Source organism: Carcharodon carcharias, chromosome 2, assembly GCF_017639515.1.
Source record: "Carcharodon carcharias isolate sCarCar2 chromosome 2, sCarCar2.pri, whole genome shotgun sequence".
Taxonomy (NCBI): Eukaryota; Metazoa; Chordata; class Chondrichthyes; order Lamniformes; family Lamnidae; genus Carcharodon; species Carcharodon carcharias.
In genome coordinates, this window is record NC_054468.1 from 27,760,169 (window position 1) to 27,787,450 (window position 27,282).

The following is a 27,282-nucleotide window of genomic DNA, read 5'->3' on the forward strand; positions in this document are numbered from 1 at the left end:
CTTCTGACTCAGGCTGGGCAGGATCTGGGCAGTGCAATGTGTCCCTAGAGCCTAGTGACAAGGGCAGCTCAATCGGATGTAATGAGGCCATGCCTCCATTTTAGGGCTCTCGCTGCCGTGGAAAGCAGGTAATACAAAGATCCAGCCAACTTTAAAGGTCCTGAACAGGCGAGGCAGAAGTTAAGTAAGTGTGTAGGATTGGGGGTGGTTGGTGTTGGTGGGGGGGCTGTGAGGTCATGCCTCAGAGGGCAGATTGGGCCTTAGGGAGGGGGCAGGCTGTGGTTAGTTCGGGCCACGGGGGAGGGGTTTGTGTTGGGTGGGGGGGGGTGCTGTAGGCTTTGGGGGTGGGGGGGTATCCCATGGGGGAATCCCAGAGTGGGCGAGTTCCTTGGGGGCGGGGAGTCATCGTGGGGGTGGGGAAATACTGCAGGGATTCGGGTTGTGGATGGGAATCCCATGGGGAGTTTAGTGTGGGCCGGTACAATAGTTACCCAGAAGTTAGAAGTAATTTTAACAATTTCAGTGTAACTATTGGTGTAAGACAGTCAGTGCCACCCGAAGTTTGTGTTTTAAATCCCATTTTCGGACGGGTCCCAGTGCAGGGCAATTGTCGAAGGAAAGTTTGCACTTCCTGGACAATTGCTGTGCAAACCTTACCTGGGAAATTCTAGGTGGGTGGAGTTCCCCAGGGCATTTTTGGGGTACTCCCCCCACCCCCTCCCCAGTTATGGTGCCCTAGGGCTCGGATATTACGGCCCTATAATCAATTCAAGTCAGCAAGTACATTTAGGATGATGGTGATTTGGAAGCTGAAGTCCTATTGATCTGTATGATACTTCGTACTGTTCCTTATGGGCTGGAAATCAGATTAGCTGCAGGTTATAATTACAAGAATGACAGGCATGTTATTCCATTACATGGCAAATTTAACTGGAATGATAGATATTTAATAAATGAGCTCTATTAAACAGCTAATATATTGAAAATATCCATTTGTATGATATAAATATTTACAATGGTTTAATAAAAATCCAAAACATAACATTGTTTTGTCTATCATATGTATGCCACAGTGATAACATGATGACTAAAAAATTCATTGAGTGGATCTTGATTTTGTGATATTGTCAAACAGGTGATAGGGAGTCAGTAACCATTATACATTGTTATATGTTGAAGTCAATGGAAATAAAAATCAGGAGATTGCTGCCAACTCACTGTCACCTGTCTTACACGATCACGCAAAGTTACGATCTACCTCACCAAGGCTAATCTTTTTAAACCTCAGATCTGTAAACCGGAATTTTATGGGTGGAATAGTTTACCTCTACACACAGGCAGACAATAACTGATCACAATGGATACCCCAATGGGTTTTCTGGCAACAAATTGTACAATGGGGCAAATGGTGGAGGGTTGCTGTCCATCTTCGTGTGGTTAAGATTGCAGCAAGGCAGAGATTCAGCCACTGGCATTGACATGTAATGAACAGAGGGCCTCTGAGGAGAGAAAGACAGCAGTATTGACTAACGCTTTGTATTTTTTTTTAAATGTACATTTTTCCATCTTCAATACTAATGCTCAATGTAATAATCTAGAAGTGTTCTTATAATACAAGTTAACTTTTTTAATTAGAACATATATCTGCCAGTGTACTCTCCTCACTGTAGTTATAATCACTGAGAAAAGGGTGTGCAAGTGGTTGAAATTTCTTTGTAATTTTGTTTTGTGAAGATCTGATAACTAATTCCTTACAAGATAATATTCTGTTACAGGCAAAGACATTTTGAACAATTGCATTCCTGCCTCATTTTACATTGAAACAGGAGAATCTCCAGCTGATCTGATCTTGGTAATTGCTTGCAAATTCAGAGATAGGATGAGCTTCCTGTACCATCTGTAAGTTTTCAGCTCATGTGCTAGGATGATATTGCACAAATTTGTTCAATGTCAGCTCAATCATATATTAAAACAGTGCAACCAAGAGTTGAAAAAAAACACGAATTCTAGTTGTTGCATCCTGCTTGTTTGCAGACACTTTTTTAAAGCACTTTTTCCTCTCTATCTACAGCTTTACAGTTTACTTAGTTAAGCAGTGGAAGATGGATTTTAGTCAAATACATGGCCATGTATGTTTGAACAGAAATCACTGTATTGTACACAATGAAAGGATCATATTTTGCAATGAGCCAGCATAGGAAATTCGGGGAAGGGCATGGCCTATTTAAACTGATGTTAGTGTCTGGATGGAAAAGGAAAAGAATTCTTCTTCACTGGCTTTTTGCAGTGTGAAGTTGTTATCAATCCAATTAATCCATCATGAGCAGAGACTTAAAGAGTATTTGGCCAAAAATCATCAGTTATTTCCAACTTTCTATAGATCACTGGCGGATACAAAATTGTAATAATATGCAACCTTCTAAGTGCACAAAACAAAAAAAGACAACATACTTGTTGCATTGTGTCTATCCCTTGTTCTTGCAGCAGGAGAGGTGCTGTTGGAGATACTGTGGGCTGGGTCTTTGTCTGTTCCTTGGCCTTATGTCTGGAATTTTGAATGTTGAAGAGCTGGATACTACAATCAGGTCCAATGAGAGACTCCTTGAAAAAGCACACAGAATGTTTCAAAGCTTTGTTGGCAAGATCAGCTTCGCAGCAATTATTGTGCTAGCTTAAAAATACTTTATATATTCCAGCTAAGTTCACAGTACAAAGCTGTCATTATTTTTTAAAAGAGCATCATTTTCAGGGAAAAAGATAACTCCTGAAGATTTGACAAACACATGATGCAATAATATCAATTATATCAAAAAATATAGTATTACTGTAGGTGACATTATCATGGTGATACACAATTCACCTGACTTTCAGCTCCACAAAGCATATATTCTTTCATGCCCCTTAAGTTATTAATGCTGGCACTTAATTAAACGTTTTTATCTATACGTAGTGTTGTTTTCAGTGTTTTCCACGAGTACATTCAAATTCTTTTAAAAATTAACATTCATTCATTTATTCATACATAAATATATTAATATAATTCTAGTTGTAGACATTGTCTGGTATGGAATCTGACTTCAGTTCATTCGATGATCTAATGGTCTTGCTCCTGCTTTCCTCCTAAAATGAGCTGATCAATTTAAAAAGCCAGCAGGCAGGGCCAAATGGCATACCCTTACCCCTAATTGTTTCTCGCCTTCTGTAGTTGATATATCCTTGACTTTTCAGGAATTAGCTGAAGAAATTTCAATGACAAATGCAAACTAAATGATGATGATGCCACCACTGAAGCAAGCTAGTGTGAGGGAGGTGAACTGACATGAATTGTGCAGAATTATTAACCTGGGGTACACCAGCTTTAATAGTATGTCTCTATTTTCTCTGTGTCTACAGACATTAAAAATGAACTTTAGCACAAACAGTCATAAAAGCATCACCCAAAAACTGAAGTAGAATTGGAGGCAGGAACAGAATAAACATGACCTCTCCAAAGCAACAATTCTGAAGCAGGATCCTCCTCCAAACAGCAGGTAGCATGGATTTTATCCATATTTGAGATTAAACTTGAACAGGGAAGTATGGAAAAGAGGGCATTCAACAAGAAATGAAGGACAAACTAGGTTCAACAAGTTTTATATATTTTCTTGGAGGTCACTGATTGGCTAGTTAAAGGAAATATATGCAATGCCTATGGATTTACAGAAGTCATTTGGTAAGGTGTCTCACTGGACGCTTGTTACAAAATTCAGTTCTAAGGTAATATAGCAACATTTTTTCCTTATTCTTCATGGGGTTAGAGCCTTACTGGCAAGGCCAACATTTGTTGCCATCCCTAATTACCTTTGAGAATATGATGAGCCATTTTTCTTGAGCTACTGCAGTCCATAAGGTTTTGATAGACCCACGGTGCTGTTAGGAAGGGAGACCCAGGCTTTTGACCCAGTGACAGTGAAGTTCTAATTCAAGATGGTGTGTAGTTTGGAGGGGAACTTGCAAATGATGTTGTTCCCATGCACCTGCAAGTGGTAGAGGTCATGGGTTCGGAAGATGTTTCCGAAGGAGACTTGGCAAGTTGATGCAGTGCATCTTGTATATGGTACACACTGCTGCCACTATGCAGGGGTGGTGGGGGGGATTGAGTGTGTTAGGTGGTGGATCAGGTGCCCATCAGTGGGCTGCTTTGACCAGGATGGTGTTGAGCTTCTTCAGTTTTGATGGAGCTGCACTCATTAGGGAGAGTATTCCATCACACTCCTGACTTGTGCCTTATAAAGGGTGGACAGGCTTTGGGAAGTCAGGAGATGCGTTACATGCACAGAATTCCCAGCCTCTGACCTGCTTTTATAGCCATGTTATTTATATGGCTGGTCGAGTTTCTGATCAATGGTAAACCTCAGGATGTTGATGATGGGGGAATTCAGCAATGGTAATACCATTGAATGTCAAGAGGAAATGGTTAGATTCTCTCTTAATGGAGATGGTCATTGCCTGGCACTTGTGTGGCACAAATGTTACTTGTCATTTATCGACCCAAGCCTGAATGTTGTCCAGGTCTTGCTGCATATGGGCAGGGACTGCTTCAGTATCTGAAGACTTGCGAAAGGCACTGAGCACTTTGCAATCCTCAGCGAACTTCCCCACTCTGACCTTATAATAGAAGGAAGGTCATTGAAGCAGCTGAAGATGGTTGGGACTCTACCCTGAGGAACTCCTTCAGTGATATCCTGAAGCTGAGATGATTGGCCTCCAATGACCTCAACTTCCTTTGTAGCAGGTGTGACTTCAACTATTGGAGAACTTTCCCCAGTTCAGTTGACTTCAATTTTGCTAGGGCTCCATAACGCCACACTCAGTTGAATGGTGCCTTGATCTCAAGGGCAGTAACTCTTACCTGATCTCTTGAATTCAGCTTTGTTGTCCATGTTTGGACCAAGACTTCAATGGGGCCTGCAGCTGAGTAGCCCCAGAAAAAGCCAAACTGAGCCTCAGTAAGTAAGTTCCTGCTGGTAAGTGCCACTCACTAGCTTTGTCAACGACACCTTCCATCACTTTGCTGATGATTAAGAGTAGACTAGCGCAGTAATTGACCAGACTGGATATGTCCTTTTTGTGGACAGGACATACCTGGGCAATTTTCTACATTGTCAGGTGAATGCCAGTGCTGTAGCTGTACTGTAACAACTTGGCTACGATGTGGCTGGTTTCAGAGCACAAGTCTTCAGTACTACAGCCAGGATATTGTCAGGGCCCATAACCTTTGCTGTAGCCAGTGCTTTCAGCCATTTCTTGATATCACGTGAGTGAATCAAAATGGCTGAAGACTGGTGCCTGTGACGCTGAGGACCTCAGGAGGTCCTACCTGAGAAGGTGGTGGTGAGCCACCTTCTTGAACCGCTGCAGTTCAAAGTTCTCCCTACTAACATGGGGGCTTGTGCCAAAATTGGGAGAGCTGTCCCACAGACTAGACAAGCAACAGCCTGATTTGGTCATACTCACAGAATCATACGTTACAGATAAGGTCCCAGATACCACCATCACCATCCCTGGATTTCCCTGTCCCACCAGCAGGACAGAACCAGCAGGAGTGGTGTCACAGTGGTATACAGTTGGGAGAGAGTTGCCCTGGGAGTCCTCAACATCAACTTCGGACCCCATGAAGACTCATGGCACCAGGTCAAACATCAGCAAGGAAAGCTCCTGCTGATTACCATGTACCGCCTCCACCTCAGCTGATGAATCAGTACTCCTCCATGTTGAAAACCACTCGGAGGAAGCACTAAGGGTGGACAATTGAACAATTCACTGGAGGAGGAGGCTGCACAAATATACCCACCTCAATGATGAGGAAGCCCAGCACAGCAGTGCAAAAGATAAGGCTAAAGCATCTTCAGCCAGAAGTGCCGAATGGATGATCCAATTCGGTCTCCTCCGGCAGTTCCCAGCATTTCAGATGCCAGTTTTCAGCCAATTCAATTCACTCCATGTGATATCAAGAAATGGCTGAAGGCCCTAGATACTGCAAAGGCAATAGTACTGAAGACTTGTGCTCCATAGTTTGCCATGCCCCTGGCTGTTTCAGTACAGCTACAACACTGTTATCTACCCAGCAATGTGGAAAATTGCCCAGGTATGTCCTGTACCCAAAAAGCAGGACAAATTCAACCTAGACAATTACCGCCCCATCAGTCTACTCTCGATCATCAGTAAAGTGATGGAAGGGGTCATCAACAGCGCTATCAAGCAGCCCTTGCTAAGCAATAACCTGCTCACTGATGCCCAGTTTGGGTTCTGCCAGGATCACTCAGCTCCTAACTTTCATTACAGCCTTGGTTCAAACATGGACGAAAGAGTTGAACTCCAGAGATGAGGTGAGGGTGACTGCCCTTGACATCAAGGCAGCATTTGGCCGAGTGTGACATCAAGGAGCCCTAGCAAAACTGGAGTCAATGGGAATCAGGAAAAACTGCACTGGTTGGAGTCATACCTAGCACAAAGGGAGATGGTTATGGCTGTTGGAGGTCAATCATCTCAGTTCCAGGTTATCATTGCAGGAGTTCCTCAGTATAGTTTCCTTGGCCCAACCATCTTCAGTTGCTTCATCAATGATAAGCGGTAGACAATGACCACCTCTAACAAGAGAGAATCTAACCATCGCCCTTTGACATTCAATGCCATACCATCACTGACTCCCCCACAATCAACATCCTGGGGGTTACCATTGACCAGAAACTGAACTGGACTAACCATATAAATACTGCGGCTACAAGAGCAGGTCAGAGGCTAGGAACCCTGCGGCGAGTAACTCACATCTTGACTCCCCAAAGTCTGTCCACCATCTACAAGGCACAAGTTAGGAGTGTGATGGAATACTCCCCACTTGCCTGGATAAATGCAGCTCCAAAAACACTCAAGAAGCTTGACACTATCCGGACAAAGCAGCCCGCTTGATTGGCAGCCCGCTTGATTGGCACCCCATCCACAAACATTCATTCCCTCCACCACCGATGCTGAGGGGCAGCAGTGTGTAGGAACTCAAGGCTCCTTAGACAGCACCTTCCAAATCCATGACAGCTACCATCAAGAGCAGCAGATGCATGGGAATACCACCACCTGGAAGTTTCCTTCCAAATCACACACTATCCTGACTTGGAAATATATCGCCGTTCCTTCACTGTCGCTGGCTCAAAATCCTGGAACTCCCTCACTAACAGCACTGTGGGTGTACCTACACCACAAGGACTACAGCAGTTTAAAAAGGCAGCTCACTACCACCTTCTCAAGGGCAATTAGGGACGGAAAATAAATGCTAGCCTAGCCCGCGATGCCCATATCCCATGAATGAATAAAATAAAGTACACCCACAATGCTATTGGATTTGGCCGGGTTGGGAGGGGGGGGCGGGGTTTGGGGGTGGGTGTTCCAGGATTTTGTCCCAGTGACAGGGCAAGAGTTTTGATCTGATTCCTTGGTTATGGCATCAGCTAGCTTTGTCTAACACATGCTACTTCCACTGTTTAGCATGCATGCAGTCCTGTATTGTATCTTCATGAAATGATTTTTAGGTATGCTGACGTGCTGCTGGCATGCTCTCCTGCACTCCTCATTGAACCAGGGTTGACCCTCTGGCTTAATGGTAACAGTAAACTGAGGGATATGTTGGGACCATGAGATTGCAGATCGTGGTTTCATGCAATTCTCTGCTGTTGATGGCCCACAGTCCTCAAGGATGCCCAGTTTTGAGCCACTGGATCTGTTCTCAATCTATCCATTTAGCATGGCAGTCGTGCTAAACAACATGATGCAGGGCATAAACAAAGTTATCTAAGGAAATAAAAGATGCAATGTAACTGCAAGTTTTGTATTTACACGTGCTTTGTGTTTACACGGATATTAAAGGACATCAGAAAACCTAAGTATGCACTCAGTAATTACACTGACCACTAACTGACTGCACCTAAAAGAAAAAGGCATAAATAATTGAAGTTCAGATAATTCTTGGCAAATTTACATTGTCTTACCATGTTTTTAAAGTTACCAAGAATGGCAGTGGTGGTAATTCCCAGAATAAATGCAGACACATTCAGCACGGTTACCAGCCAAATCATGATGTATACAGATTGAACCTCTTGGCAACTCTTCACTCCAACAAACTCGAAGTAATTGTTCAAATAATCACCACTACAGAAAAAAAAGTACATAACTGATGAATGATTTTCTACCAAATGTGAGTTGACTAATATCTGATTTCTTCATTAAGCGGTTACTCAACTGAAATCAGATTGTATTACAGGAAATTTTCTGGCACAAACTTCATGGAGCAGTTCGACTCCCATATTTAAATGCTTTTCCATTGTATTTTTAACTAGCAAATGCTATAGGCTCATTTAGCAAAGTGTAATTGATGAAGTTTTATGCACATTAAGATGAGGGTCATCAGTGCTTGGAAACAGAACGTTTTTGCTAAGTTACCAACTAGTGCAAAAGGGTCAGATACAATGAGAGCCAGATTTACTAGAATGGTAACAGGGATAAGGGGTCTCAGTTATCTGGACAGACTGCAGAACCTGGGATTGTTCTCCTTAGAGTAGAGCAGATTTAATAATGGTGCTCAGACTTATGAGGGATTTTAATAGAATAAGTTGGAAAGAAACTGTTTCCATAGGCGAGATTGGTAACCAAAGGACACAGATTTAAAATTATTGGCAAAAATATTGGTGGGAAATCTTTTTAACAAATCCTTTCACTCAGTATGTTATGATCTGGTAAATACTGCTTTAAAATGTGGTGAAAACAGATTCAATAACTTTTAAAATGTTTTTAATATATACTTAAAAGGGAAAAAAAAGTCAGGGCTAAGGGGAAGAATCAGGGGAATGAGACTAATCGGTAGCTCTTTCAGAGAGTCAGTACAGACAGGATAACCTGAATGACCTCTTTCTATGCTCTGTGCACAGCAAAGTTCCTCTAGTATGCCAGCAATTATCACTTGACGCAGCCATTCTTGTGGCTTCACTGAGTGTGTTCACCAATTTAACATCTGTTCATGCCAACTTGATCACAGATTTATGCTGTGAGCTTACTCTAACTAGGAAATTGATACAAATTACTCTAAGTTATTTTGTACAGGACCTGCACAGCCAGCAGTGAGAGGAAGAGTTCCAGTAGCTTGATTGGCAGAGGCTTTTCTATGGAGAAAACACCAGTTGATGGTGACTGACAGTTAACTGCCAAGCATTTGAGCAACAGGTGAAGATAGCTGATAGCTAGGCAAAGCTATCAGACTCCACTTGCCAATCAATCAGCACTCTCTTCTCGTACAGTATAAGTATATTGTTTCCCCTGACATTGGTATTTCCTTGTGAATTGTCCTGATGAGTACAAGGAGAAAAGCTTTGAAAAAAAAATTTTTTTTCAGCTATACTCAATTCTGTGCTACCAAACAACTATTTGATGAGATAACCCAGAGCAAGGCTGAAAGTAAATGGGAATTAATATACTTGTTTTTTTTTAACCTTGTAATGAAATCAGAGCAAATCTAATTTCATTTCCTTGTGAGAGGGAGGTGTCAAGACAATGGGAAATTGTGACTGAGTGAAATGTACCTATAACTTCAGCTAACCAAGCTGACCTGTTTAAAAAAGGACCATTTTTAATGAAAATACGAGACACTGACCAAGATGACTACCACTAGTCACCTGATGTCTAGTATTGTAAGTTAACCACTTTTCTGGAAAGTTCCTATATGGATTGCACTGCAGGCCTGCCCTGACATGCTGCGTGGAATTTCATACCTGGAGGGTGTCAAGGTCTACTTCAAAAATGGACACTTGAAAGGAAGACATTAAAAAGCAAAGTGCTAAACTTTAATCAACCATAATTCTTTCCAGAAGATGGGAACTGCTAACCAGCTAGATATACCGAATATATTCTCAAAACCCCTTGTGAAGGATGAAATAACCCCATCTCTTGTTGGTTTCTATTATCTTGAAATGTGTCAAAAGTTTCTGAGATGAAAGGTCAAAAATGTGATCACTGGTTCTGCTACAATGATTGCAAGACACGTTAATTGAATTTCTTTCTTGGAATATACAAACAGGAGGTTTAAGAACTGGTATGCCAAGCCAGGCACAGAACAAAGTCATAAAAGCCATCTGCAAAAACTGTTGAAGGAAGCAGTAAGCAATTTCTCTCTCTCTCTGTCTCTCTCTCGTGCTGAAGCGAAGGTTGTCTCCAGCAAAGTGCAGTTACCTGAACTTCAAATTCAACTCCAGGGAATTAAAGGAAACCAGCTAACTTCAAACAGCAGCAACATTCAACAATCCACGCCTCAAGGACATGCAAAGGACTTAATTATATATTCTTTTAGCTTTTACTTGGACTCTAACTTCTTACTTCTGAGATGTGCGTGTATGTCGTCTTGTCTTTTATTATTTTTTCTTGGGTTTAGTAATAAATAAACTTACTGTTTCTTTGACTGGCTTATTGGCTTCTTATTAAAAAGTAAATGCATTTGGTTGAGGAAAGGCATTTATGGGAAAAGAAATAAAAAAAAACCTTTGTTGTGACCAACCAAAGGGGCTGAATGAAGGGAAGCCAGTTCACTCCTCTTCACCCAGTCGTAACAGTGTGCTCATCCCTCTTTTATGCTCTTTGTGTACCTTCTCCTAGTTCTCCATATAAATAAACACAACTAATCCATATGATACATAAAGGCAGAGTACTCACTTTGCACAATCATACAAGTCACAGCAATAGCAAGTGTTACTCCGCACTTTCAGACTGCATGATTCTGTGAAACTCTGGCAAGGCACCTGCTCCCAACAGAAAAACATGGAACTGTAAAATGATTGCCATATATTTGTTAACAGAAGAGCTGAAAATGTTGTTGATAACCAAACTAAGAGTTATGTGAATATGTGTTGGAGTAAAGCATATTAAATATCATAACCAGAACAATATTGCTTTGTGCCTCTGACAGTTGGAGCTACTCATCATCCAGTTGTGCATATGCCCATTACTGGTCATCTACATGTCTGTAATGTTATTTGAAATCATACTGAACTATTGAATACTAGAGCTGGCTATCTTGCTCACACTCGAGATTGAAGTTGTAAACGTGGATATAATCAACATGTTGTATATATTTATATAATGCAAATTAATTCCTCATCTATGATTGGAGCTTCATGCATCCTAGTTGTGCGCAAGTATTAGTTTCAGCCCCTAACACCATCTGGTTATATCAGTAATAAATCTTTGAGCACATATCCTATGTAACGCTACACCTTCCTCCAGATTTTGGGGTGCATTTTTGTCTTTCCTACCTCAGTGGTAATTTGGCAGGGTGCCGTGTTCCAACTTTGTAGAACTAGTCTGATTTCCATTCCATATCAAACTTTGCAAGTGCCTGTGCTCTCAGTAGGGTTTCACACACAGCCAGAGCACATTGAAAAATCATGTGCTTCAAAGGAGGAAAAAAATGCAGGGTTTCTCTTTTCATTTCCTTTTACTGCAACCTTCATGTGCTCCCAAATGTGATATACATTGTATGATGCGTATATCAAAACACACACAGCAGTAACAGCCTTAGTAACTGGTTTTCTTTGTATAAATAATTATTGCACCTTCTCCTTCTTCAGGCACCTTAAACTTATTACAACCTCTTTTGACTTTCCTTTAAAACTCTTATTGCCTACCATACACTGGAGTGTGACCTCAATGGAGTGAGAGAGTTTGGTGAGCTGTGGGAAACTTAAATATCTTTCTAAAAATTTAATATTGTTTGTATTTAACATTTAACTGCAAGTACTGTTTAACTGCAAGTACAGCAAACATATGAACAAGCAGGAGTAGGCCATTCTGCTCCTCGAGCCTGCTCCACCATTCAATAAGATCACGGCTGATAACCTCAAATCTGCATCCCGCCTACCCCCAATAACCTATCACCTCCTGCTTACCAAGAATCTATCCACCTCTGACTTAAAAATATTCAAAGACTCTGCTTCCACCATCTTTGCAGGAAGAGAGTTCCAAAGACACTCAACCCTCTAAAGAAAAAATTTCACCTCATCTCCATTTTAAATGGGCAACCACACTGGAGTGCTGCTTTGGGCTACATTACAGTGCTTAAGTTGGAGTTTGGAGAGACAGGGACTTTTAAGGGTTAATTTCTATCTAAAGTCCAATCTTGCTTTAATTTAGCAATGAAAAGTTGCTCTTTGGGTTGAGAGAAGATGAATTTTAGTCCAGCTTTAAAACAGGAGTTATACAGGCTCTGCTTGCACCTGCAGCTAGTTAATTAGTTAACTAGCTTAAACAGGTTTTCAGAAGCTAGATTTTAGACAGCATAAAAGCTATCCATCTACAATGCTGCTTTTCGCTGCATGAAAGTGCTTCACTTGGAGTACGGTGAAGAGAGCGGGATCCTTTCATTTTCTAAATTTACTCAGCAAGAAGAGCAGTGGCCTTGGTAAGTAGGACCTGGTGAGTATTTCTTCTGTCCTTAATAGTCCTTAAACTAGAGAAAGTAAAAGTAAAGGAAGTAACTTAAGGGTAAGTCATGGCAGTGCAGCTCAGCCATGTGGAATGCTCCTCCTGTGCAATGTGGGAATTCAGGGACACTTCCCGTGTCCAAGGCAGTGTGTAGGAAGTGTCTCCAGCTGCAGCTACTACTGCCTTTCAGAGATGGAGCTGCCACTGGAGTCACTGCGGAGCATCCACAAGGAAGAGATCTTCATGAATATTAGGAAAGTGAGGTGGTCAGAAAGGGAATGGGTGACCGCCAGACAGAGTAAAAGCACTAGGCAGGTGGTGTAGGAGCCCCCTGGGTCCATCTCCCTCTCTAATATTTTCCATTTTGGATACTGTGGAGGAGATGGTTTCTCAGACGAATGTAGCAAGACACAGGCCCATGGCAACACGAGTGGCTCAGCTGCACTGGGTGGAGGGGTGGGGATAGAAATAAGAGTGGGAGAGCAATAGTGATAGGGGATTCTATCATAAAGGGAACAGATAAATGTTTGCGGTCGCAGACATGACACCAGGATAGTTTTTGCCTCCCTTGTACCAGGGTCAAGGATGTCACTGAGCGGCTGCAGGACATTCTGAAGGGAGGGTGAACAGCCAGAGGTTGTGGTCCATACCGGTACCAATGACATAGGTAAAAAGAGGGATGAGGTCCTGAAAGCAGAATATAGGGAGCTAGGAAATAAATTAGAAAGCAGGGCCTCAAAAGATAGAAAGATTACTTCCAGTGTCGCATGCTGGCAAGATCTGGAATAGGAGAATAAGCCAGATGAATGTGTGGCTGGAGAGATGGTGTAGGAGGGAGGGATTTAGATTCCTGAGGTGTTGGGACCGATTCTGGGGAAAACGGGACCTTCTAGTCCCTACAACCCTGCAAGCTGGACGGGTTGCACCCCAGCAGGACCGGGACCAATATCCTCGCAGGGGTATTTGCTTGTACTGTGAGGGGGAGGGTTTAAACTAGATTGGCAGGGGTCTAGGAACCTGAGCAGGGAGACACAAGAGAGTGAAACAAAGATAGGAATGAAAGACAGAAAAGTAGAAAGCAAATGTAGAAGGGTAAAGGAAAGGAGAGCCAGCAGCAAATAGGGGCATAGTACAAAAAAAAGTATCAAAGTGTTAAAAAGACAACTCTAAAGGCACTGTATCTGAATGCACACGCATTAGCGATAAGGTAGACGAATTAACAGTGCAAACAGATTAAACGAGTACAGTCCAATTGCGATAACAGACCATGGCTGCAGGGCCATGACCAAGGCTGGGAAGTGAATATCCAAGAATGCTCGATATTTAGGAAGGACAAACAAAAAGGAAGTGATGTGGCGTTGTTAGTTGAGGATGAATTCAGTGCAATAGTGAGAGAGGATATCGGCTCAGAAAATCTAGTTGTACAGTCAATCTGAATGGACCTAAGAAGCAACAGGAGGTGGAAAACATTAGTGGGAGTTGTCCAAAGGCCTCCAAACAGTAGTGATAAGGTTGGGGACTCCTTTAAACAGGATATTAGAGATTCATGTTACAAGCATGCTACAATAATTATGGGTGACTTTAATCTACAAAGAGACAGGGCAAACTAAATTAGCAATACTACTGTGGTGGATGAATTCCTGGAGTGTGTACAAGGTGTTATTTTTAGACCAGTATGTCTAGGAGCCGACTAGGGATCAGGCTATCCTAGATTTGGTATTATGCAATGAGAAGGGCTTAATTAATAATCTTGTTGTGCGGGGTCCTTTAGGGAACAGTGACCATAATATGATAGAATTCTTCATTAGGATGGAAAGTGAAGTAATCCAATCTGAAGCTAGGGTCCTAATTCTAAACAAAGGTAACTATAAAGGTATGAAACGTGAGTTGGCTAAGATAGATTGGGGGACTTCATTAAAAGGCATGACAGTGGATATTTCAGGCTAATATTTAAGGAACTAATGTATACATTGCAACAGCTATACATTCCTTTCTGGTGCAAAAACACAACAGGAAAAGTGACCCAACCATGAAAGAAATTAAGGATAGTATTAGAGCCAAAGAGGAGTCATATAAAGTTGCTAGAAAAAGTAGCAAACCTGAGGATTGGGAGCAGTTTAGGATTCAGCAAAGGAGGACAAAGAGATTGATTAAGAGGGGAAAAATAGGAGTATGAGAGTAAACTTGCATGGAACATAAAAACTTTTATAAGTATGTAAAAAGAAAAGGATTAATGAAGAGAAATGTTGATCCCTTACAGTCGAAATGGGAGAATTGGCAGAGCAATTAAACAACTACTTTAGTTCTGTCTTCACAGAGGAAGACACAAATAACTTCCCAGAAATTCTAGGGAAAGGGTCTCGTGAGGAGGAAGAGGAATTGAAGGAAATTAGTATTGCTAAAAAAAAGTGCTGCAGAAATTAATGGGACTGAAAGCTGATAAATCCCCAGAGCACTAAAGGATGTGGCCATGGAAATAGTGGATGCACTGGTTATCAGCTTCCAAAATTCTATAGATTCTGGAACAGTCCCAGCAGATTGGAGGGAGACAAATGTAAACCCGCTATTTAAAAAAGGAGGGAGGGAGAAAGCATGGAATTACAGAGTAGTTAGCCTAACATCAGTAGTAGGGAAAATGCTAGAGTCTATTATAAAAGATGTGATAACAGGACACTTACAAAATATCAACAGGATTAGACAAATTCAGCATGGATTTATGAAAGGGAAATCATGTTTGACAAACCTACTGGAGCAGAATAGATAAGGGAGAACCAGTGGATGTGGTGTATTTGGATTTTCTGAAAGCTTTAGATAAAGTCCCACATAAGAGGTTAGTGTATAAAATTAAAGCACATGGGATTGGGAATATAGATTGAGAATTGATTAGCAGATAAGAAACAAAGAGTAGGAATAAATGGGTCTTTTTCAGAGTGGTAGGCAGTGACGAGTGGGGTACCAGAGGGATCAGTGCTTGGGCCCCAACTATTCATAATATATATCAATGATTTGGATGAGGGAACCAAACGTAATATTTCCATGTTTGTTGATGACATGAAACTTGGTGGGAATCTGAGTGGTGAGGAGGGTGTTAAGAGGCTTTCAAGCAATTTAGACAGGTTGAGTGAGTGGGCAAATCCATAGCAGATGCAGAATCATGTGGATAAGTGTGAAGTTATCCACTTTGGTAGGAAAAACAAAATGGCAGAGTATTATTTAAATGGTGATAGATTGGGAAATCTCGATGTACAAAGGGACTTGGGTGTCCTAGTACACCAACCACTGGAAGCAAGCATGCAGATGCAGCAAGCAGTTAAGAAGGCAAATGGTATGTTGGCCTTCATTGCAAGAGGACTCGAGTACAGGAGCAAGGATGTCTTGCTGCAGCTGTACAGGGCCTTGGTGAGAATGCACCTAGAGTATTGTGTGCAGTTTTGGTCTCCTTACCTAAGAAAGGATATATTTGCCATAAAGGGAATGCAGCAAAGGTTCACTAGACTCATTCCTGGGAGGGCAGGATTGTCGTATGAGGAGAGATTGGGCTGACCAGTCCTGCATTCACTAGAGTTTAGAAGAATGAGAGGGGATCTCATTGAAAAGTATAAAATTCTGAAAGGGCTGGACAGACTGGATTCAGGGATGATGTTTTCTCTGGCTGAGGGGGCTCTAGAATAAAGGGTGACAGTCTCAGGATCTGGGATAGGCCATTTAAGACTGAGATGAGGAGAAACCTCATCATTCAGAGGGAGGTGAACCTGTGGAATTCTCTACTCCAGAGGGCTGTGGAGGCCGGGTCAATGAATATACGTAAGAAGGAAATAGATAGATTTCTGGACTCTAAAGGTGACAAGGAGTATGGGGAAGAGAGTGGAAGTATGGTGTTGAGATAGAGGATCAGCCATAGTCATATTGAATGACGGAACAGGCTGGAAGGGCCGAATGCTGTACACCTGCTCCTATTTTCCATGTTTCTATGATGCCTTATTTTTAAACAGTGACCCATAGTTCTAGATTCTCCCACAAGAGGAAACATCCTCTCCACATTGCCCCTGTCAAGACCCCTCGGGGTCTTATATGTTTCAATCAAGTCGCCTCTTCTGAACTCCAGCAGGTACAGGCCTAGCTTGTCCAACCTTTCCTCATAAGACAACATGCCCATTTCAGGTGTTAGTCTGGTAAACCTTGTTTGAACTGCATCTTTCCTTGAATAAGGAGACCAATACTGTACACAGTACTCCAGGTATGATCTCACTAGTGCTCTGTATATCTGAAGTGTAACCTCCCTACTTCTGTATTCAATTCCCCACGCAATAAATGATAATATTCTATTAGCTTTCCTAATTACTTGCTGTACCTGCACACTAGCCTTTTGCGATTCATGCACTAAGACCCCAAATCCCTCTGCATCTCAGAGCTCTGCAATCTCTCACCATTTACATAATATCCTTCTCTTGTATTCTTCCTGCCAATTTCACATTTTCCCACATTATACTCTATTTGCCAGATCTTTGCCCACTCACTTAACCTATGTATATCTTTTTCAGGCCTCCTTTTGTCCTCTACACAACTTACTTTCCTACCTACCTATCTACCCAATTAATGATGGTATTAGCATATTAGAGTGGGTTGACCTACGTTTGGGAAACTAGGAAAGCAGTTTGGGTTGAGATAAGAAATGATAAAGGCAAGAAGTCGCTTGTGGGAATGGTGTACAGGCCCTGACCGTGTAACTACATGCTAGGACAGAGTATAGAAGAAGAGATAATGAGAGCTTGTCAGAAAGGTACGGTGATAATCATGGGGGATTTTAATCTACACGTAGACTAAAAAAATCAGATTGGGAAAGGTAGCGTAGATGGGGTGTTCATAGAACGTTTTCGGGATAGTTTCTTAGATCTGCATGCTCAGATGCCGACCAGAGAGCAGGCTATACTAGACCTGATATTGTGCAATGAGATAGGATTAATTGATAACCTCATAGTGAAGCCATCCCAAGGTAGTGCTAGCTAAACCAGGCATGACCTGCTGAAATGGTAGGCCTGATAATGAAAACTTATAAATGGAAATAACCTAAAGATGAATCTTGAAGATTTCAAGTGATGGGGTTGTGACTATTTCCTTTAGCAGCTCAAGCCATTGTGGGATTGTCTTTGGGGAGTGTGGGGAAGATACACTGTCTTGGAAACACATGGTCTTTGTAGTTTGTGTGGATGGCTAAGTCATGTTTTGTCATTGCCAGAGTGCACCAGGCACTTGTTCCTGCCAGTTCCAGAATATGGTCAGTCTGCTTTTCTCCCTCCTTCGCAGTCGTGATTTCCATTCCAAATCTTTGATCAAGGATGTGACACAGGTACATTTCCCATACCAATTCAAGCAGAGTCATACAGCACATCTTTGGATCACTTCAATGTTATTTATATCTCTCTCCATATAAGGATCTGGATTGTCCCGCCTAAGAGCGTGGTGGAGGCTGATTTGATGGTGGCTTGCTAAGTGGAATTGAGAGCTACTTGGAAAAGATGGGGGAGTGGGGCAAGAGAGTTGCTCTTAGAGAGCCAGCACAGATATGACAGGGTGATTGGTCTCCTTCTGTGCTGTAAACATTTTATTATTCTAGACAGCAGAGGCTGACAGCTAGGTTTGATTTAAGAATTTCAGAGTTGGTCACCTGTAACTAATTTGTTTTAGTGGACAATACTTTGCCAACCCTTTGGAGATTCCTTGGAATCTAAGAGCACTTCATTCAAAATTTTATGCAAGAGTCTGAATGAAAACATAATATAATAGCCATATGACAGCAAGAGCAATACCTTCAGGAGAGAAAAGTGATAAAGCTTTGGGGCAGAGGAAACAGCAAAGTTTTACTGGAAGAAACTTTAAGTTGAGATATTTCATCAAAAACAGAATTAAAGAAAATGATTTATCAAAACAAGGTTCATTATAAGTGAATTTTTTTTTTAATTCTTTGCATTAAATATTCTGATTTGAAATTATAATATCTGAATTATTTTATTTTATGTTTTTATATATTTTGATGTCCTCTCCATTCCGCTGATCAATAATATCCATGCCTTTCAATCAAACTGCAATATTAGAAAACGTTGACCCCATTTTCCAGTCAAAATTGAAGTTCCAAATAATATTTGACCACTTGAGCAATTTACTGTTCACAAATTAATTCTACTTACAGTAGCCAGATAATTCTCATAAATATAGTTCTGTCCACTGGTGTAATATTGACATCTACCTACACGCAGTGGTCTTAGATCCTAGGAACAGAAAAGATACTTTTTAAAAATCTTCAATAAACATCATCATTCAATAAATTTCTGAAACAATCCAAACTAATTTCTTACTTAGTGTTTTGTTTACAGATTTTTTGTCATGAGTTGTTCCCATTCACTGTTTCTGTTCTTGTCACTCACCTCTATTTGAAACTCACCACCACCCACCCCGCCCCACCCCTCCACCCCCACCCCCCCATCCACGAGAGTATTGATTTTGAAATCCATTTTTAGCCTAGAATTCTACTCTAAAACCTGCTGCTATGTCCCAACTCACACCCTTTACTTCTCACCTCCATTTAAATAATTGTCCAGGTCACTGGAGAGCACCCCATCTCTTTTTGAAAAGTGCCATGGGATATTTTGTATCCCCTGTAAGATTGGATGAGGCAAATGGGGCACAGATTTAATGTCTCATTCAAAGACCAGAAACTGAATGGCCATATAAATACTGTGGCTACAAGGGCAGGTCAGAGGCTAGGAATCGTGTGATGAGTAACTCACCCCTCTGAGTGCCCAAAGCCTGTCCATCATCTACAAAGGCACAAGTCAGGAGTGCGATGGAATACTCCCCACTTGCCTGGAGCAGTGCAGCTCCCACAACATTCAAGAAGCTTGACACTATCCAGGAGAAAGCAGCCCGCTTGATTGGCATCACATCCACAAACATTCACTCCCTCCACCACTGACACACAGTAGCAGCAGTGTGTACCAGCTAAAAAATGCATGACAGGAATTCACCAAAGCTCCTTAGACAGCACCTTCCAAACCCATGACCAATACCATCTAGAAGGACAAAGGCAGCAGATAGATGGGGTCACCACTACCTGGAAGTTCCCCTCCAAGTCACTCACCATCCTGAATTAGAAATATATCACCATTCCTTCACTAGCTGGGTAAAAATCCTGGAACTCCCTTCCTAACAGCACTGTGGGTGTACCTACACCACATGGACTGCAGCAGTTCAAGAAGGCAGCTCACCACCACCTTCTCAAGGGCAACTAGGGATGGGCAATAAATGCTGGCCTAGCCAGCAAAGCCCACATCCTGTGAATGAATAAAAAAAAAATGCTGCATAATTCCAGATAAGGGTGCTTTATTGTTGGCAAGTTATGACAGAGGGTAACTAATCTATCCTGCTTCTTGAGGACCAGTGTATCTGTTAATTCTTTTTTAAACTGAAAGAAAAATGTGACTCACAATATTTATAGCTGTGAAGACGCCATCCACAACCACACAGAAGAATGCTCCTATAACTCCAAAACTGAGGAAAGTGATGGCTGCGACCAACTGTGGCATGAAAAAGAAACCAAATGCAGATTAAGAAGTGAACATTTTAGTCACTTTCAGTTAAAACTCAAGAGGCAGTGCACGTTTCCTTTTACAGATAAATGCTTAACATAAAACAATGAAGACTGCTACAAGTCAGGCTTTTTCAACAACAACAATTTGCGTTTATCTATTAACATTGTGCATTTAAGTTAGAAAACGTAGGTCAGTGAGCACAGAGGTGGCGGGTGAATGGAATTTGGTGCAATTTAGGGCACTGGCAGCAGAGATTGAGATGACCTCACACTTACAGAAGGTGGAAGGTGGAAGGTCAGCCTGGAGTGCATTGGAATAGTCAAGTCTGGAGGTAACAAAGGCCAAAGGCAAGAACGGGGGTTTCAGCAGCAGATGAGCTGAGGCTAGAGCCGGGTGGGGGTGGGGGGGGGGGGGGGGGGTGGGGGGTGTCATTTTCAGGGAATGTTACAGAGCTGGAAGTAAGTGATCTTAGTGATGGTGTGAATATATGGCTGGATACTCATCTCTGAGTTAAATACTATACCAAGATTGTATTGGTCTAGTTCAGACTCAGGTAGATGCCTAGGAGAGTGGCTAGGTAACAGAATTTGCGTTTGGCAAAGACAATGGGCAGAATTCTTATCTCGTCGGGCGGGCAGCCTAACCCCGCCGCCGAAACAGGGCCAGCCGCCATGTTGAGTGGGCGGGCCAATTAAGGCCCGCCCAGCAGCCTGCCCGATGGGCAGCGCTATGTGCTTCCTGTGCAGGGGGTGGAGGGAATCCCCATCTGTCAAAGTGTGCTCTTTGGCGCATGCGCACGAAAGAGCGCACTGCTCCCTGAGGCAAAGTCCTGTCTCAGGGAGATTCATGAGAGGTAAGTAAACTCCAAAAATAGATAAATATTAAAATTATTAACATGTCCCCCTCATGTGACAATGTCACACGAGATGGGACATGTTAATAATAAACACATAAAATTTATTACATTTTTAAAAAACGGACATGAAACTTCATCCCGCCGGTGGATTAAGTTTCATTAATAATCTGCAGCCCACTGGGGCTCCTGGCCTGCCCGCCAGCCTTAAGGTTGGCCGGGCAGGGTGTTTAATAAGGTTAATTAGCCTCTCAATGGCCTTAATTGGTCGTTAACAGGTCAGCAGGCGGACAGCTGATTTTGCTGTCCACCTGCCTTCGTGAATATTTAAAGGGACCGGGATGACGTCGGGGGTTCCTCCTGATGTCATCCCGCGTCACTTTCCTGTCAGTGAGCGGGGCCCACTCCCAAATTGCCAATGTCTTTGGACATCCCAATGTTTAGCTGGAGGAAATTTCTGCTCATCTGGGACTGGAGCCAAGCAAGCTACATGACAAATCAAAGACAGTGGAAGAGTTTGGAGAGGTGGTAGTGAAGTAGAGCTGCAGGTTAGGGAAGGAAACTGTTAAACAACCCAATAATTAGCAATTGAACGTCTTTAACTAAGTACCCATTTGGTTGTATAAAAGGGAGAACAGCTGAGCCTAGTGTGGTCTATGGAGAGATATATGACAAGTAATAAAACTCTGAAGGAGTCTGAAACAAAAGCAGAAACAGAATTACCTGGAAAAACTCAGCAGGTCTGGCAGCATCAGCGGAGAAGAGAACAGTTGACGTTTCGAGTCCTCATGACCCAAGGAGTCTGTCTTGGCTTCGGTCTTCATTTCTAAACAACTATTGGAACTTAACGGTGGTAGTAAAGAATGATTGCTGCTTGTAAGTAATAGATTGGAAACTAAGCTTTCTTTGGACAACATACTGTATTTGGAGTTAACTTTTAAGAGCAGAGCGGTTTGGTAAAAAAAGAAAATGGCTGAATCAAAATGTAGAGTTTTGGGGTATGATTACCTACTGGTGTTTTCTGAGAGTAAACCCTATGAGTGATGGAAGAATAAAGTAACTATGTGGACACTGGTTATGTCCTTGCTGAAGAAAAATCAAGGAATGGCCTTGGTGCTTTCATTACCATAATTACCATTCATTAGATGTCAGCTAGAGTATTGTGTATGGTTCTGGATGCCACATTATAGGAAGGATGTGAACACATTGGAGACAGTGCAGAAGAGATTTACAAGAATGGTTTCAGGAATAAGAAACTTCAGTGAGAAGATAAATTGAAGAGGTTGGAACTCTTCCCCTTGGAGTGAAGAAGGCTAAGAGGAGATTTATTGAAGATGTTCAAAACCATGAAGGGGCTAGATAGATAGATAGGGCTGTTCCTGGTCGTAAAAGGATCAAGAATGTGAGGGCACAGATTTAAAACGATTTGCAAAAGAAGCAAATGTGACATGAGAAAAAACTTTTTTACACAACGAGTGGTTCAGATCTGGAATGCACTGCCTGGAAGTGTGGTGGACGCAGGTTCAATCAGGGCATTCAAGGGGGCATTAGATGATTATTTGAATGGTTCAGATCTTGAAGGCACTGCCTGGAAGTGTGGTGGATGCAGGTTCAATTGAGCATTCAAGAGGGCATTAGATGATCATTTGAATAGAAACAATGTGGAGCGGTATGGGGAAAAGGCAGGGCAATAGCATTAGGTCATAATGCTCATTTGGAGAGCTGGTGCAGGCATGAGGGGCTGAATGACCTCCTTCTGAGCCATTAAAATTGTGTGATTCCGTGAAAGCAAAATAAGATGCAAAGTATTTTCGGAGTTGGAGCGCGAACATTTGAACGTGGATGAAGGTTTGGAAATGTTATTGGATTTTATGGATAAGATCTATCAAAAAGGTGACTTATTAAGTGCTTACAAAGCATGGTCCAATTTTGACAAATTTAGAAAGCTGGAAGAAAATTTCAAAGAAGATTACATAATAGAATTCAGTGGACTATATATGCAAGATTGCAAAAGTTGTGTGTGGAAATTGCCCAATCGATGCTGGCGTTCAAGTTACTAGGACTGTGCCAAAGTATCACATTTGGACAGGCTTCTAGTTGTAACGGGAGTTAAGTTTGCAGAAAGACACACGCACCGCTAGAACAGATGTCAGAAGCTCTTTCTAAAAAAAACACTTCCTCAGAAAATATTCCTTCCTGGCAGTGTTCATGGCACAAATGAGCCATTTGGCGGTAAGACGGAAAATGGAGGGTACAATGTTAACGGGATGGTGAGAATGTTCAGAAACAGGACGCAGGCATCAGTACGAAAGGAGATTTGTAACTAGGAATAAGAGGAACAGAAACACCTTGGACAATTATGGCAGGAGAAAAGAACTGGTGATTTACGATAAAAGAATGAACCCCAGAAATGCCCAGATGTGGTCAATCGGTGCTTTAGATGCAATTCAAAATGCCCTTATGCAATGAACTGTACTAAACAATATAACACTGTTTGAAATTAAACATTAGACAGAAAACTCAGGAGAAAACGGCCAAAGGGAGGGCATTGCATTAATTACAAGATGTTTCAGCCCGGTGATGAATGTATTGGTTGCAGAGTCCTTCAACTGTGCGGCGTTAGATAGCGGATGCATGTCTACAGTCTATGGAATAGACTGGTTAAAATGCTACCTGGAGTCTTTAAATGACAAGGACCGAAATAGGTTAAAGAATTGAGAGTTACACCAGTTTTAGATTTGGAAATGATAATATCCTAAAATCTTTAAAATGGGTGGTAATTCCCTGTAAGATAACTGGAGTCAATCATTTCATCAGCACGGATGTAGTGTCTAGTGAAATACCATAACTGTTGAACAGACCATCGATGAAGAAAGCACAAATGAAGCTGAACATGGAAAATGACAAGGCCATTTATTTGGAAAACTGGATTTACAATTTATGCATTCTGGACACAAATATAGTCCTTTAATGAAAACTAACTTTTTTACTAAGGAGATTAAAGAAGCGTTATTAGTGTCAGGGGATAGGAATTTGGAACACAAAGTAAATTGTGTTAAAATTGCATTGACAGTTTGCCTACCCTTCTTCGTAAGGATTAAAAATTTTGCTAAGGGATCAAGAGCATTCGTGATCATATGTAAGAAATACAGGACACCATCATGGTCGGCAGTGAATCTACCTTTAGCGAAGGATTCCAATGAAGTTGCGGCGATGGATTTAAAGGTGTGGGATAAAAAGAACATTTTTTATTTTACATTTTGTAGATTTGGCAACAAGGTTTAGTCAGTCGACAATCATATACAGTAAAGAAAAGAAAATAATTGTGGATCAGGTAACGGAGAAGTGGAAAGGGACCAGATTGGGAACACCAGCGAAATCTCTCACTGATAATGGAGGGGGGGAAGAGTTTGCTAACAATGAGTTCCGGGATATGCGCGTAAACATAAATATAATAGTTATGAATACTGCAGCTGAAAGCCCCTTTCGTAATGGTTATAGGTGAAATGCTATGTAAAATATTGATGGATACCAAGCTGTAAATTAACATCAGCTCGAGGATGGGCTGTCCATGCCAAGAATTCACAGCAGATGGTTGGGGGCTATAGTCCATATCAGTTGGATTTTGATAGAAACCCAAAAATTCCTTCAGTCCTGAGTGATCATCCCCCAGTTTGGGAGGGAGCTATGATTAGCTCTACCTTTTCTGAGCATTTAAATGCATTACACATGGGTAGAAGAGCGTTCCTTAAAGTCAAAGTTTCAGGAAGAATTCATTGAGCTCTAAGACACGATGTACGACTATTGGAAATTATTTTTAATCAGGGAAACATGGTATACCATAAAAGAGGACTTAATGAGTGGAAAGGCCCAGGAAAGATTATAGGTAAAGATGGTAAAACAGTCATTTTATGCCATGGGAACCAGACTATTTGGGTACATTGATCAAGGTTAGTTGGTGCAGACTACAGATTTGTGGGTTTGGAAAATGTAGGAACAGACGAGGGACCATGTACTTCTCATACTCATATGTTGCATGATTGTGAGGACCAGGTAGCTGAAGTTGACAGGGTATCTGAAGATGGAGACAGTAATTTGGACGAACAAGATGAGGCAATTTGTCGGAGGACAGCTGCCAAAAGCTGGCACTAAAGTTACATATTCGCCAGAATGAGCCAGCCAATGGGGGGATGTGACAATTCGAGGCAGAGCAAGGAAGGCCACTGGAAGATATAAAAACTGATTAAATGTACTAGATAAAGGACAGGAGGTTAGGCATATGGATTGGGAACATGAAGTACAAAAATGGAAGGCACGGAAACACAGTATCAATTCAGACAGTGGGTCAGGGAGTGAACATGCCTTGGAAGGGATCGCGAACTATTGAAAGAACATCTACAAGTGGGAGAGGCAGATCAAACGGTAATAGTCTGGAGTGTGATAGAAGGCAGGATAGAGGGTGTAGCTTAACAAGTTCAAGGAATATGGCACAGACTTGTAACAATACAAGGAGCAGAAGTCTTAGTAGCTTCAAACAAATTGGACAATAAATTAATAAAGGATGCCAAACAACAAGAACTACATAGTTGGAAAGAATGTGGGGTATACACAGAGGTGCCATATAGGGGACAACCATCTGTCTCATAGATGGGTATGCATGGAAAAGGTGCTTACTGATGGGACTTGCAAAGCTAAAGCCAGGCTACTGGTGCGAGGGTTTGAAGAAAAATTGGGTGCCCGGGATATAAGTGTAGATTCATCTACAGCAGGGAAAGTTATGTTGAAGATCTTTTTAGCTCTATTAGCTACAAATGCTTGGGAAATACAAGTCCATTGATATTAAAGCTGCTTTTTTGCAGGGACACCAACTTCAAAGGGCAGTTTTTCACCATCCACCAAAAGAGGTGCCAATGCAGAAGGGACTCTCTGGAAGCTAAATAAATGCCTATATGGTTTAAATGATGCCTCCAGAGTTTGGTATTTTTCTGAGGTCAGTTTTGTTAAAGTTGGGCTGTCTTCAGTTGGAAGCAGACCCAGCAATGTTTTATTGCCACCATGGAAGGAAACTTGCAGACATCTTTATGATGCATGTAAATGATTTTTTTGTGGGTTGGTAGTAGCGAACTTGAAACAGTTCTCACTATTGGGCTCAGAACAGAGTTTAACATTGGAGGTCAGGCTTCTGGTGCATTTAAGTACACCAGATTGGAAAACAGGCAGAGCGGATCACACGTCCTTTTACATCAGCAATCCTATTTAGAGAATGTCAATACCATTGCAATTAGGGCCTCCCAGAAAGATACAGCAGCTTCTGAAACAGAAAAAGAGGAACTCAGAAGTCTAGGTTGTTCTGGAGAAGAGTCATAGACTCAAAACGTTAACTCTGTCTTTCTCTCGACAGATGTTGTCAGACCTACTCAGTTTTTCCAGCGCTTGTTTTTATTTCAGATTTCCAGCATCTGCAGTATTTTGCCTTTAACTCAGGAGTCTAATTGGGCAACTCAATTAGCTAGGCAAACAAACAAGGCCAGACGTCAGTTTTGATTTTTTAGAATTGAGCACTAAAATAAATGATCCCAAAGTCGAAGAAATCATTCGGGCAAACAAAACATTAACAAAATTAAAAATAGAGCAGCGTGTCTTGAAATTCCCATGATGTTAGAAAAATGAAACTGTGTGTTCAGTGACATGACTTATGCAAATCTGTGATGGGTTTTTGAGTGCGGGAGGACTTATGATGTCTCTCTCATGGGAGAAAAAGGCAAATTGGCATGGGAATCTAAAAAGATACGAAGATTTGTAAAAGGTACATTGGTAGCGGAGACTCTTGCCCTTGTTGAGGTGGTAGATATGGCATTCTTTATATCAAAGATACTGGCAGAAGTTTTAAATGGAAAAGGGTTTTGAAGAACAGTACCTATCGAATGTCTTATAGATAACAAGTCACTTCGTGAAAATGCTCACTCTACAAAAGTGTGTTAAGAGAAGAGATTGCAAATTGACATTGCAAGATTAAAACAGAGATGCTCGAAAACAAGAAGATTGCCAAGATCAAATGGATTGATAGCAGCTACCAGTTATCTGACTGCTTCACCAAAAGAGGAGTGAGCTCCAAGAAGTTACTAGAGATCCTCAAAGAGGGGTGTCTTTTTCTTTAAGTAAAAAAAATACTCCTTTTTGTCTGGACATATCTATACATTTTTTTTAAGGAGGGTAGTAAGGACAATTTATTGAATGAAAAATACACATTGATGTTTGTTATTTCCATTATTTTTTGTGTGATTTATATAAGCTCAGGATTACTTTCTTTTTAAGAAGAGGGGAATCTGTCAGGGAAGGAAACACATAAAG

At 41.6% G+C, this 27,282-nt stretch overlaps 1 protein-coding gene across 4 annotated transcripts in view; it reads right to left on the minus strand.

Annotated features, from left to right (window-relative positions):
- Nucleotides 1-330: 330 nt before the first annotated feature.
- LOC121272927 (transmembrane protein 255B) overlaps nt 331-27,282 on the minus strand; it is a 129,173-nt gene continuing 102,221 nt past the window's right edge. For 3 of the 4 annotated variants that reach the window (XM_041179809.1, XM_041179800.1, XM_041179818.1), the window contains 6 exons: nt 19,974-20,063; nt 18,678-18,758; nt 10,726-10,811; nt 8,019-8,178; nt 2,452-2,601; nt 331-1,499 (listed from right to left, as the gene is read on the minus strand). In XM_041179809.1, coding sequence (XP_041035743.1) covers nt 1,353-1,499; nt 2,452-2,601; nt 8,019-8,178; nt 10,726-10,811; nt 18,678-18,758; nt 19,974-20,063 — 714 coding nt within the window. In that variant the 3' untranslated portion in view covers nt 331-1,352. The remainder of the gene's footprint in view (nt 1,500-2,451; nt 2,602-8,018; nt 8,179-10,725; nt 10,812-18,677; nt 18,759-19,973; nt 20,064-27,282) is intronic. The other variant, XM_041179825.1, reaches the window with a different exon arrangement.